The sequence below is a fragment of the Quercus lobata genome, chromosome 7 (genome assembly GCF_001633185.2).
Source record: "Quercus lobata isolate SW786 chromosome 7, ValleyOak3.0 Primary Assembly, whole genome shotgun sequence".
In the NCBI taxonomy this organism is placed as follows: Eukaryota; Viridiplantae; Streptophyta; class Magnoliopsida; order Fagales; family Fagaceae; genus Quercus; species Quercus lobata.
In genome coordinates this window covers 22802493-22816490 of record NC_044910.1, presented here as the reverse complement: position 1 = coordinate 22816490, position 13998 = coordinate 22802493, and the positions used below count along the sequence as shown (strand labels likewise).

At 32.6% G+C, this 13998-nt stretch overlaps 1 protein-coding gene across 1 annotated transcript; it reads left to right on the top strand.

Annotated features, from left to right (window-relative positions):
• Nucleotides 1-435: 435 nt before the first annotated feature.
• LOC115952221 (bZIP transcription factor TGA10) lies at nucleotides 436-8734 on the top strand. Its single transcript, XM_031069300.1, has 11 exons — nucleotides 436-1124; nucleotides 1250-1347; nucleotides 1899-1975; nucleotides 2097-2219; nucleotides 2352-2420; nucleotides 2520-2579; nucleotides 2742-2819; nucleotides 2912-2987; nucleotides 3136-3407; nucleotides 4623-4862; nucleotides 8422-8734. The coding sequence occupies exons 1-11, from the start codon at nucleotides 841-843 to the stop codon at nucleotides 8569-8571; spliced, it is 1527 nt and encodes a 508-aa protein (XP_030925160.1). The 5' UTR covers nucleotides 436-840; the 3' UTR covers nucleotides 8572-8734.
• Nucleotides 8735-13998: the final 5264 nt, after the last annotated feature.

Genomic DNA, 13998 nt, shown 5'->3' with positions numbered 1-13998 from the left:
TCATAAAATGGATAGAAGTTAAACTAAAGAGAATCCTAAATTTAGAAAAATCCAACCTTTAGTGGTTGCAGTAATTTATATCTCAACTAAAATACACCTATAAAAATATGCTTACCCATATAAACCTTTACCTTATGTTTGTCATGCAGTTGAATTGTGTATCACTGTCATCTTAAGTGCACATCATACTAAAATTTAGTATAAAAGCAATTCTAGTAAAACCAAGAAAAGAGTGAAGAAAAAGAAGCCGCTTAATTAGAGGCTATGATGTTTGATCTTTGTTCTAGAGACAGAAGCCGCCTCAGCCATCTACGTGTAAGTTTGCGTGAAAATGTCAATACCAAATTATGAAACACCAATAAAGGGCTTTTGGTCATTTCAAAGTCATATATAGAAGTTTAGACTGGAACAAATACAATGAAGCCATATTGGCGGTTTTCAATTTACTCCCAAAGTGGTTTTTCCTCAAATTAAAAAAGGCTGCTTTTCCCAGGTCTTCTGTTGTTTCTCTGGAGAGAGAGAGAGTTGAATAGGATATCTTATTCTTATAAGAACCGCTTATCTGAAAATTTGGTTTTTCAGAAAGTCGTCCGCTTTCTTAGAGAGAGATAGAGATAGAGAGCTAGCTCAAAAGAGTTTTGTCTTTTGTTTCTTTGCATTCAATTCAACTCTCTTTTCCACCCCTCTCTCTCTTCCCATCTTCCTATCAAGCTCTCTCTCCATTTAATCTCATAACCGACTCTTTCTCTCTCAAAATAATTGCTTTCCCACTTTTGATCTTGGTGATGAACTGGAGGAGATGATATTAGTTGGAAAAAGCAGGTAGCGTGTATTCCATTAATGGGGTTTTCAGGGACAAGAGAAGTAGAAGAAGAAGAGCAAAAAACCAAGCTTTTAAGGGCTCCCTTTATGGCTTCTAACATCAAAAGCACCAACCACCCAACCCAAGTAGAACAACAGCAGCAACAACAACAACAACATCATCATCATCAACAACAACAACAGCATCATCATCATCAACATCAACAGCAGCATCAGCTTCAATTACAAGATCATTATCATCATGAATTTTCTTATGGAATGATGCAATCATCTTCATCATCCTCTATCCCAGGAAACTTCATGTACAGCCTTATAGAATCCTATTCTATCTTCATTTTCTTTTGTCACACCCCTTTAATTGATCAGGTTCTGCAAACTGCACATCTTTTAACTCTTTTTCTTTTCGCTGTTATATTGGTGTCACCAGAAACAAAGACACAGGAGCTTATGATCTGGGAGAATTAGATCAAGCCCTTTTTCTCTACCTTGATGGGCAAGACCCCTCTACTGTACAAGACCAAAGACGTGAGCTCTCTCTCTCTCTCTCTCGAATTATAAGGAATTATATTTTCCCTCCTGCTTTTGTGTTTTCTTTTGGAGAGATTCTTTTGGTAAACGGTTGTTTGGGTCACAGGAAAAGCATGTCCAGTAGTTTGAAACCTGCTCCTTCGTACTTTCTTTGACCGAATCCTTGCAGAAAGAAAAAACAGATGAAAAATTTTCGTTTATCGAGAAAAATTTTTTCTCTCCCTGTCTCTCTCTCTCATTTTCTTTGTTTCTTATTGTATGGAGCTTGGACCATGACTTGTAACAAACCCACTGACCGTATATTCATCGCGAATCCACATGTGCTGAAAAAGGGTACGAAGTGGGTCTTGGTTTTCTCTGCCCTTTTCTGTTTGGGATGGCAGAGGCCACAAATGCATGACTCGATCCCATAGCTAACATACCTTCCTTTGCCTTGTCTCACTTCTCTTTCACTTGGATCCTCCTTTAATCATTATGTCTCTACCTCTTTCTCTCTCTCTCTCTCTGAATATAAATATAATTAATGAGGTTAGAATTTATTTTTGCAGAGAGCCAAGGAATGAGGCCTCCAACTCTGAACATTTTCCCATCTCAGCCTATGCACGTAGAGCCATCATCAACGAAAGTATCTAAGTCTAACCCGTACCATACTTGTTTTAATTTATTCATATTTTATTTAAGCACAATATATATATAATTTTTTTTTTCAAAATCAATGAGTGATAAGGTTTATTTGAATTTGTTAGGCTAGTACGGGGTTGGTTTCTCCATCAAGTAGTGGTTCCAAGAGACCATCAGAGCCGTCCATGGAGTTGGCCAACGCACGCAATGATGTTCCCACAGGGCCTGAACCTGCCAAAGCTATCAAGGTATAGTCTACTAATTTAATATAATAATTATACTAACTAAACCAACAATCGATAATATATAATTCAGAATAGTATTGACAACTGAGATTCTGGATTATAATTTTGAATTTTAAATTTTGTGGGTTTTGTCAGCGTGAAGGTAACCGCAAAGGTCCAACCTCAAGTTCAGAGCAGGAAGGTCCTAAAACACCGGATCCTAAGGTACTGTTTTGTTTTCTTTGCTTTTAGTATTTTACTTCAACTCTTGTTTCTTCTCGGACAATTAATGTTGATCCTGTACTGTTTGATTATTTTAAGCAGACTCTAAGAAGACTTGCTCAAAATAGAGAGGCAGCTAGGAAGAGCAGGCTTAGAAAGAAGGTAAAATCCGCCTAAAATTATTACTTTTTTTAAGAAACAAAATAACAACTTAATTGTTTGTGACAGTAACATTTCAGACAAGGTTTGAAAAACGAATCATTTTAATTTATGAGTTCTAATCTTCATCTTATTTTTCTTTTTTCTTTTTTTGTTGCACTACAGGCATATGTTCAGCAGTTAGAATCAAGTAGGATAAAGCTTACGCAGCTGGAACAAGAGCTACAAAGAGCTAGAACTCAAGTAATTACGACCCTCTTTTCATTGAACCATTCTTACTACTAAATCATACCATGAAACGATCATTTACGATTAATATTTGGGTTTTCTTTTAGGGAATGTTTTTTGGTGGAGGAGCTCTTATAGGAGGAGACCAGGGACATCCACTTGCTGTGAATAACGTTAGCTCAGGTATTTCTAATTTATCCCAAAAAAAACAAAAAACAAAAAATCATTCTCACTTTTTTTATTCTTTGCAATTGCCTCAAATTTTCTCATTTTTGTTTCAAGGGTTGAACTTGAACCTTTTATCTTATTGTTTCTTTTCTTTCTTTATCAGATGCTGCTTTCTTTGACATGGAGTATGCGAGATGGCTCGAGGAACACCATCGAATCACTTGTGAGCTCCGAGCGGCTGTACAGGAGCATTTGCCAGAGAATGAGCTTCGACTATTTGTGGACAATTTCTTAGCGCACTTTGATGAGAAGCTGAATCTTAAAAGCATGGCTGCCAAAGCCGATGTGTTCCATCTTGTTTCTGGCATGTGGAAGACTCCAGCCGAACGGTGCTTTATGTGGATGGGTGGATTCCGCCCATCTGAGCTCATTAAGGTACCCCAAACCTATTTTCAAAGTTATGCTAATAACAACTTCGCTAAAAAATTTATACTTCAATTTGTGTTTCTATTAGAAACGTTCAGAGTTTAAATCTACTTTTGGTATACTATCGAATTAAGAAAAAATAATACTTATATTTCTTAGCTCTTTTCAGTTTAATCGCATTGCCAAATGTATGTGGTAAAGGTCGTAAAACACAAAATATATATATGAAAAAATGATCATGAAAGAAATCACCAAAAAAAAAAAACCCTAAGCATGAATTAGGTCAAGAACTAACATTAGTAGATTTATTAGATACACTGAAAGGGAAAGGATTTGATACAGCTAACACTACTATCTCTTTTAGGAACTAATAATTAATCTCTTTCTTTTATGAATGAAGTGTAAATATATTTATACATATATACATAAAGAGCTTTAGATATACAGTAGCATGAGGGTGTAGAATAGGTTAAATGCACTAGTGTGCAACTTGTGTCGGTGGCACTGGTGAGGAAGATATCGTATAATGAACTAGGATCAATGAATGACGAAAGGTATTGTGAAGGTTTCCACTATAAGGTCAAGTTAGGTATTATTCCAATAAAGCCATGTATATTATTGCAGTTTCTGGTTTCGGGAGAGAAAGAGAAAGAGAGCTTCCCGTGTCTCTACCCCCTCTGTCTTCTATTTCTTTCTCGTTGATGGAAACAAAGGTTTGAAAACCATGTTCATTCCTCCCTTGGTCTCTAGTAAATAAATAAGAACCCCTTGCGCAAATGTAGAATACATCATATCCAAGAAGATTTGATTCTCTTTTTAATTGGAAGAGAATTCGAGTACATATTATTATTATTTTTTCATTTTTTGAGAAGAAAATCGAGTACATATTATTGTTTTATATATTTTCTTACTTTTCTTCATTAATATTAGGACTGTAATTTTATGATACTCAGGATATGAAATATTTTATTATAAAAATTATTGTGTCAATTTTTAAATACATAATGATTATTAAAAAAAATTAAGCACAAAAAAATAGTAAGAAATTTATTTATTTATATTATTAATATGATAATAAATACATTTATTGTATCATCGAACTGTTATTTATTTATTTATTTTTGGTTGTATAGTTGATAACATTTTTAGCATTTACCAACTTTATATGTCTTACGTACTGGGGTATCTAAAATATTGCTTTTTTGTATTGTGTTTGTCTGCAAGATTCTATTGAATCAAGTAGAGCCATTAACGGAGCAGCAAATATTGGGTATATGTGGTTTGCAACAATCTACACAGGAGGCTGAAGAGGCTCTTTCTCAAGGGCTTGAGGCCCTCAATCAGTCTCTCACAGATACCATAACCTCCGATTCATTGAGCTCTCCGCCTAACATGGCTAACTACATGGGGCAGATGGCTATGGCTATTAACAAGTTGTCCACCATTGAAGGCTTTGTTAGACAGGTACGATTATCATCATCAATAACTCAAAGTGGGTATATTCTTTTTTCTGATGTGGATGAGGGTATCATCACTGTCTAATTCGTTTGTGGTCCCCCACAATGAACTTCTAAATAACGTGGGGTCATGAGGAACAAGAATATGTTCCTGTTTGGGTTGGGAAACCTACCCCAACAAATGAACTACTACATGTCTCACTCTCATGAGATGGCTGGTGGTTATATGGAATCTAAAATATATCTACTCATGAATTGTTTTGGTACAGTATGTTTGGTTAGAAGGGGAGGAGAGGAAAATTGAGAGAAGTGAATGAGGGTTTTTAATTACCATGATTCTTAAAGGAAGAAAAGAGATTGACGGAGTTTAATGGGTATATAAGATACCCTCCAAGCCCTCTTTTTTAATTCCTGCAAATTAAAAGAATTTAGAGACAAAAGTTTCAAATTATATATATATATATATATTTAAAAATCTTAATGGTGACAATTTATATCTATTTCTTTAAATTAAATAAAAGATTAGTATAATTTTCAATTAGTATGATATTTTAACATTTCCTCAGAAAAGAAAGAGGGGAGTAGAAGGGATGGGATGAAGGGTGTTTAATTAAACTTAGTTTGAATGTTTTTTTTTTTTTTTTTTTTTTTTTTTTTTTTTTTTTTTTTTTAAGAAAAAAGCAAGGGGATTAAGGAGATTTGGATGGGTGTCTCCTCCAAACCTCTGATATTAATATTCCCCAAATTGTGGGAAATTTGGAGGGGAAGAATTCCATTTATATTAAAAAAATTAATTATCCATTTGCTCTTATTATGTTAATTTATATCTATTTCGTTTTTTTTTTTTTTTAAATAGGAATATAATTATAGATTTTTAAAAGATTTAAACAAATGAGAAAGATGTCTATTCACCTTTACCTTAATCTTAATTTTTGGAACATCAAACAAAAGGATGTGGTAACCATTATCCTTTCCCCTCGTCGTCCCCTCTCATCTCATCTCCCCTCCCTCCAAACTCCAAATACGCTGTGCCTGGATTTGAGTATTTTAGCCCAATCTAGGACAACCCCTTAGGTTCCGATAAAACTAGGCGAACCCATTTATTGTCTCTTCTTTGGTATGAATTATACTTAATATTAACCTGTAATACATATTTTATAATAATATATAAAAATTAAGATTAAGTAGGTGTGCTACATATAAAAATATATAGAATAGAATGATGCATGTAGTTTTAGAACTAACTATAATTACATGATCGAAATGTTATATTTGCCTCAATGCTGATATTAAAAATATATATGCAATTAACGTTTCTTTATACTCTATCCACTACAACGTATCTTATGTAGGAAGGCTAAAGACACAAAATATGGTTTTATTATGCAATTAACGTTTCTTTATACTTTATCCACTATAATGTATGTTATGTAGGAAGGCTAAAGATACAAAATATGGTTTTATAGGAAGTTCCTATAAAACTATATTTTGTGTCATTTTAGGTATTTAAGGGTATTTGGTAACTTTAGAAGTCAAGAGGGTATTCAAGTAGTTTTAGAGGTATTTGGGTTATATTGGGTTAAATGGGTGGGGTACTAATTAAATGAGTTGGGTTGGTAATGAATAATTAATTTATATATAAACGGGTCATAAATGGATAAATGGGCAATTACACATCTATCCCATTTATGACCAAATCCGCCCATTTGTCACTTCTAATAGAAACCTATAAGGGTGTCTTTATTTTGCTTTCTAGAAAAGGGTTGCAATTTTTTTTTTTTTTTAAAGGTAAAGAAACTGTATGCATATGTTATTTTTTAAGTGTTTTTATTCTTCTTGAATTGGAAAAACAAAGAAAATAAACCAAAGATGTTTTTATTGTCTAAATCAAAACCAAGCCATCTCATAAAACAATTTTTGTGACTCAAAATGTACTTCAAAAAATGTTTCTTTAAAATATGCCACTGGGTACTCTTGAGAACAAAGCAAGTTCCCTTCTTCCTTCTTCTTCAACAGTCAAAACCAAGCAGCCTTAAAAGGAATCGGTCAGGAGCACGTTTTGATTTATGAAAGCATTGGTTTTGTGACTTTTGTCAAATTTCATTGCGTTACACTAGAGTTGTTTCTCAAAAAAAAAAAAAAAAACACTAGAGTTAAAAACTGGTCACAAACTCACTTAGCTGGAATAAGAGCTACTACGTGGTAATGGTTTACAAAGCATCAAGAACACGTGGGCTCTCCTAATAATAGTGGTCCCCACTCATATATATACATACATCCACATCCAGCTGATCTGGCCGCCCCATTTCTGCATGATGTCAGGGTCGTAACCGTTTGAATTTGTGACACCACCCGTAGATCCTTTTAGCCCTTCACCGTAACTCTTTTTTGACTAACTATTCTGTTCTTAATTATTATGATTGTGCTTATATAGGTGAGAAATTATATGGGCGAAAGTGTGGAAACACATTTTGCCGCACATTTGTCACGAGTCGATGACATGTGTGACTGTGAGTTGTATAAAAAAAAAATGTTAGATTCAAATAGTACACTGATTATAGATGTACAAGTTATTAAGTTGGGTAAAATGTTAGCAAAGCATGGTTTACACGAGTAGACACGGAAGTGCTATACCACTTGTTTGAAAAAATTACTCTTTCTTTAGCCAAAAAATTAAGTTACTCTATCTTTATTCTTTAGGTCATCTTTCTTCTGTGCAAAATTTGAGGTCGGAGGGAAAGTTACACATTTTTCGTCATGCTTTTAGGATATTTAGGGTTAGGGTGGGCCACAAGTTGGAATTAATGCAGGCTTAACCCGTTGAAAAATTAGAACCCTAATTAGAAAAAAATGACATGACTTTAGATAAACTTGATTTTTAGCGATAAACATTGTAAAGTGGGATTTTAAGCCAGTTTTTGACCAATTAAACATTAGAAAGCGAAGGTAATTAATTCATTATCATAATGATTATTAGCAAATCAATCACCTAAGCATGACCATTTAGTCATAAGTTGACTTATATAGTGGTATTGTTTTCCCTGGTTTGGACCTAGTACACTATCATCATTATTGTTTCAATTTGAAATATATGACCTACTTATGCGTCAAATAGAGATAGTAACTCCTTTGTGTTAATTAAGATAAATGCATTACAGGGAAAAAAAAAAAAAGGCTTTCCAATGTTCTGAATGATTTAGAAAAGAACAAAATGAAAAATTAAAAGGGTAAAGTTTGTTCTTGTCAAATGTCTAGAAAAATGTGTCTATATATATGACGTGTATATTTTACCTAGAATAATTATACACGTCCACAATTTACCATAAAATTGACACATTCTCACAATTCTATTCTATACCCAATTTGACAAGCAAACTATACTGGCTGCACTAAGGTCCAACTCATGTGCCCCGGAAAACTATTCAAATTTATGGTTTAAGAAACCAAATAGTGCTTTTTCTCCTCTTAAAGTCAGTTCTAGATACCATATATTATACATTTTTTCTTGTATTGATGTATTCTATGCAATATTTCTTGAATAAAAAAAAAAATGAATAAACTTACAGGCAGATAATCTGAGGCACCAGATGATCCACAGGCTGCATCAAATCCTCACAACCCGTCAAGCTGCAAGGTGCTTTCTGGCAATTGCAGAGTACTTCCATCGTCTCCGAGCTCTGAGCTCTCTCTGGCTAGCACGTCCTCGACAGGAATGAGAAAGAAAACCCAATACCCACTTCACAACTTTAATCACTTTCCCTAAATATAAATGCTAATGTCTTTTTGATTTCCCTTTTATCATTTCTATAGAGATGTATAGAACAATAGATAGACAAGTTTAAATCTTAATCAAGCAGTAGAATTATCTCTCTGACTCTACCTATCTCTTTTTCTCTCTTATTTTCTTTCTTGGATAAAGAATTTTTAGAAAAGAATTGATTTCGATGAGCAGCCATATTTGACTTAGAAATAGAGGAGAGGAAGAAGTAGCAGGTTTGATTTGGTGTTTGGTTATTATGATTTTACTAGTTTTTGTAAGAGTATGACAGGAAATGTTTTGGCTTTAGAGAAAAACTGAAGCCGGGTGTTGAAAGTTTGAAACTGAAACCTCCATGTGGCTTTCGGTTGCTGCATGCACGCTCACGCACTTCCTAGAAGCTGACAAGTATGATTTCATGTTGGACTTCGGCCCCAGGCCTTTTTTATTCGTTTTTATTTTTTCCTAAGGTAATGGGCCTTAGGGATTTGGATCCTCTCCGTTTTCAAATGAAACTGAGATCCTTCTTTTAAAGGTTATGGTTCAGTCAAGAGTATTGTAACTGAATTGAAAGTTCCCATATACAAAGTGCTAGGGTGAAAAAATAATTCGAGTTATAAAATTAGCAGTATGTTGTAATTATTTCTCAAAAAGAAAAATATTATGATTCAAAAGTGGAATAAATTTAAGATTTAGGTTTTGCCAACTTATGTTCCTAAAAAAAAAGGTTTTGTCAACTCATTTAAAATTTAATTGTAGTTATATAAAACAAGACTTGATGAATTAGCAAAAATTTTTTTTTTTTTTTTAGTAAGATGAATTAGCAAAATCTAAATCTTACATTTATTCCACATTTTTAAATCATGGCTATTATTGGGACTTTCCATTTCCATTTCCCTTGAAATGGAGAGGATCCAATTCCTCCTAGTAGCGAGTTATGTTTGCAACTCAACTCAAACCGCTTGTCTCCACCCAAAAAAAAAAAAAAATACTTAATCACTTCATTTGCTTTTGGGTACTGATTTTCACACACTCGTGTATATTATTAGTACACATTACTCATTTGACATTTTAAATATGAATATTAATAAATAAATAAAAAGTGTACATTGCATGTGCAATGAGGGTGAAAGAATATATTAGATTTGCTTGTATTTTTTTTTTTTTTTGGGGGGGGGGGGTGTGGGGGTATAATTACATATATCAAATACTATAAAAGGTGTCATTGTCACTGGATTATTACTTCAACTCTTTATTTGCTTTTATCATCAAAGGCTTATCATATATATAATATATGAAGGTAAAAGCTCAATCAGGAATCCAAATTAAATTCTAATTGTACTCTAATTTTTTGCCATGTGTTCGTCTAATTGAATTATATTTGATGAAAAATGTTTTCAATGCACTCTAATTTTATGCCATGTATCATTCTAATTATACTATATTTTTTTGTCAATTATATTTACATGTAAATTCATGTATCTAGATATATATACACACACATACAAACATGACACATACACACATACTATAATTAAGGGAAAATTACACTTTACTATTTTAAACTATGCACTAGATTACACTTTGCATCCTAAATTATCTGATTGCACACTTTGCACCCTGGTACTATTTTTGCTATTATATTTAACAGAATCTTGCTACATGTGACAGGCACATGCTTCTTACTCAGGTGGAACAAAATTAAAAGACTGAAACACCATTCTTCAAATCAATTAAAACAAAACTCAAAAATTTTCACATCTCCCACCGACTCACGTGGTGCCATCCTCTTCCCTAGTAAAAAGAAATGTCATCTCCCTAAAAGCTTGAGAATCCACGGATGTAATTCTTTGACTGATTTTTTTTTTCTTTTTATCATTCTCTCCTTTGAACGAATTCATAGACAAATGTAGACTTAAAATAAGACTGCACAACTATTAAAACCAAAAGTAACAAAACAAGCCCATTAATTTATATGATCCATAACAAAACAAAAAAAATCAAACAAAGAGGTCAGAACTAACAAAAACACTTAAACCATTTAATTATGGAATTAACAAAGTAAGCATTTTTAAGCACAAAATTAATCAGAGAAAAATAAAAAAGATTAAAAAAACCATAAACACAGATTTCCTAGTGGACAAATCGCTTCCAATAGGAACAGTAACAGCAACCTGAAAACAAACCCACATACCAAAAACATTAGTAAAACGAAAGTCAAAAGTTTAAACCAAAGAGTACCCAAAAGACAAAGACCCATGTTTTTGTTTTGGATAATGAAAAAAAGAGATAGATAGAATGAAAGAAATGGGTAGTGAGCCTGAGATGTGGCCAATTGAGCCATTGATGAGATCAATTAGAGAGGTTTGAGAGAAAGCTGAGAACACTTTGAGAAGAGAAGTGTTGTCAATAGTATTATAAGCTGATAACATTTTGAGGTGTGACTCTCTGAATGATCCTTTCAATAGTGCTATGAATTATGCTATGGAATTAGAGAGGTAAATTTAAATAGTTTGAAACTGAATTTGGGAAAGAGGATGACACCACTTGAGACAGAGGGAGATGTGGAAATATTTTTGTTTTGTTTTAATTGATTTTAAAGAATGGTGTTTTAGTCTTTTAGTTTTGTTCCACCTAAGATAGAAGCATGTGCTTGTCACATACAACAAGATTCTATTAAATATAATAGCAAAAATAACACTGGAGTGCAAAGTGTGATAAGTGTGATAGTTTAGGGTGTAAAGTGTACAGTCGGATAGTTTAGGGTGTAAAGTGTAATACAGTGCATAGTTTAAGGTGGTAAAATGTAATTTCTCCTATAATTGATAACCAACTTATGATTAATTGTAAGCTAATTTATTAATTATGATTAGTTCTCCAATAATTTATTACATGTAGTATATAGTCTCATTGGTTTGAGCTTAAGGTAAGAAAATGAACGTTTATAGTCTTCATATAAAGACGCTACATGTTTGAAACACACATCTTACCTATCAATTTTGTTGTTTTTGACAAACACACATTTTATGTATCATATTTTTAGCATTTATCTCATGCTTATCATGTTTATCACCATTTTGTTTTTCAAATGAAAATCAACTACTTACCATTATACGATAAGAATGAGAGATATTTTAATCAAATTAATTCAAAAAGTATATAAATTCTCATTCTTATACTCTTTTTATATTTGTTTAAGATATTGGAAGAAACTATATGTTTGACATCTAAACATGCTATAAAACTAATAGGTAAAATTGATTTTGTTGATATTAGAGAGGACAAGTAGGCTATTCAATCAATCAATTGGTTGAGACTCTAAAATCCGATTAGATAGGTTTGAGTGGTGGTTCCACTTTTTTGTAACTCGATTTCCATCAATCCAAACAAAATAGCCTTCTCACCTTCAACACCATCTCATTTAAAGTCGCCTTTCTCCTCCTTCAAAGTCATTGTTATCCTCTTTTGATGTTGCCATTTGGGGTCCGTTTGGATACAACTTATTTTTGCTGAAACTGAAAACTGAAAACACTGTAGCAAAATCATTTTTAAATATGTAAATAGTATCGTGAGACCCATTTTTAATATATTTTTTTCTGAATAAAGAGGTTGTGGGTCCCGTGAACAGTGATTTTTGTCTCCTAAAAAAGCTGAAACACATGAGAAGAAGAAGAAGAAGAAGAAGAAGAGAAAAAAAAAAAAAAAAAAAGAGAGAGAGAAAAACGCAGAACACAAAATGTAAACGCAAATAATTCCAATCCAAACACTTACTTGGTGACATAAGAACCTGAGAGTCACCCAAGTACACTCCAAAGGGGGAGAGAAAAACAAAAGGAGCTAAAATGTGTAATAAGGATTTTTCTTTCTTTTTTTTGGCAGAAATACTTTTTTCATTCCTACATTTTGACCCTATTTCCGTTTTGATCCCTATGTTTTTATTTTATGGCTTTTAGTCCCTAAATGAAAAGAGCGTTCCATTTTGGTCTCTACCGTTATCACTTAACGGAAATATAATATATGACAAACGGAGTACACTGTTGGCACAGTAAATGATGACGTGTCTATTAAAATATATTTAAAAAAATTATTTGGATTTTTTAAAAATGCCATGTTAGCAATTTAATTAAAAAAATGCCACATTAGATAAAATAATTAAAATAAAATTATGAATTTCAAATTTTTATAAAACTAAAATAAATAAATTAAAATATTTTATTCCTTTCATTATTTTTTGGAAGAACATGTTCATCTTCTTTGTGTTCTTCCCTAGAACATAACTGATCATGTTCATGTTCTTCATATTCTTTGTAAATTAATCCTTATTTTCTTTTCTTTTTTTCTTTGTCTTTCTTGTACTTTCTTTATAACCAAACATATCAAAACTCATTAACAATTAAAAGAAAATAAAATTTTATCATCCATTTTCTTGGCAACCAAACAAAATTTTCAATTTCACAAAAAAAAAAAAAAAAAAAAAAATCAGATTGACAACCAACCAAATTTTTAATGTCAATCCTAAGATCTAAACATTTTTCACAAACCCCACAAATCCCTTTATACACAAACTCAACAAATTCTCTATCACAAACCCAAAAATTTCATTTCACAAACCCATAATATCCCTTCTCAAATTTGTCAAAAAATTCAAAAAAAATACAACAAACTCAAGATCGGTTTCAGATTCAACCTTGAGATAGAGAGTGAGATGAGAAAATGAGGAGGGAGGGGATTCACATTCAATCCTAGATGGGCTTCAGATCTACTTGGAAACCCACACCACACACTACACACAACCAAAAAACTAACCCACTACCTATAAACACTGCCAATCTCACATTGCTTCATAGCTAGCCAACGGCCCACATAACACCGATGATTTGGAAGAACGAAATAAAGAAACCATGAGGTTCTACCAAGAGAGAAAGAGAGGACAAAAAAAAAAAAAAAAAAAAAAAAAAAAAAAAAAAAAAAAAAAAAAAAAAGGAGGTGGAGAAATAGTGATCTGGGAAGATAAAGAAAGAAGGAAGAAGAAGTTAAAAGAAAGAATGGGACGCGGAGAAACTGAGAGAAAGAGAGATCTAGTGGGAAGAAAAAGAAACAAGTATAAACAAAAACACACAGATGTAAATTCCACCATTTTTTTTTAATTATGTTTTTTTTTTCCTATTTTTAAAATTGATAAATTTATTTTTATAAGTTAGAGGTTGATGTGGATGCTGATGTTGTATTTTTATTATTATTTTAATGGGCAAAGTCAGCGTTTAGTGTGTTTACAGTGTACCGTTTGCCATGTAGGATATTTCTATTATGTGAGTAACGATTGTGGGCGCAAGGGAAAGATAATGTTGGAGTCGCCACCTAGTTATATGGTCTAGGAACCATGAAT

Excerpts from the sequence above, each read along its gene's own strand:
- LOC115952221 (XM_031069300.1), top strand. The coding sequence starts at position 841 with ATGGGGTTTTCAGGGACAAGAGAAGTAGAAGAAGAAGAGCAAAAAACC. Across the intron at positions 2,820-2,911 it reads TACAAAGAGCTAGAACTCAA|GGAATGTTTTTTGGTGGAGG; the intron begins GTAATTACGACC and ends GTTTTCTTTTAG. Across the intron at positions 2,988-3,135 it reads TGTGAATAACGTTAGCTCAG|ATGCTGCTTTCTTTGACATG; the intron begins GTATTTCTAATT and ends TTTCTTTATCAG.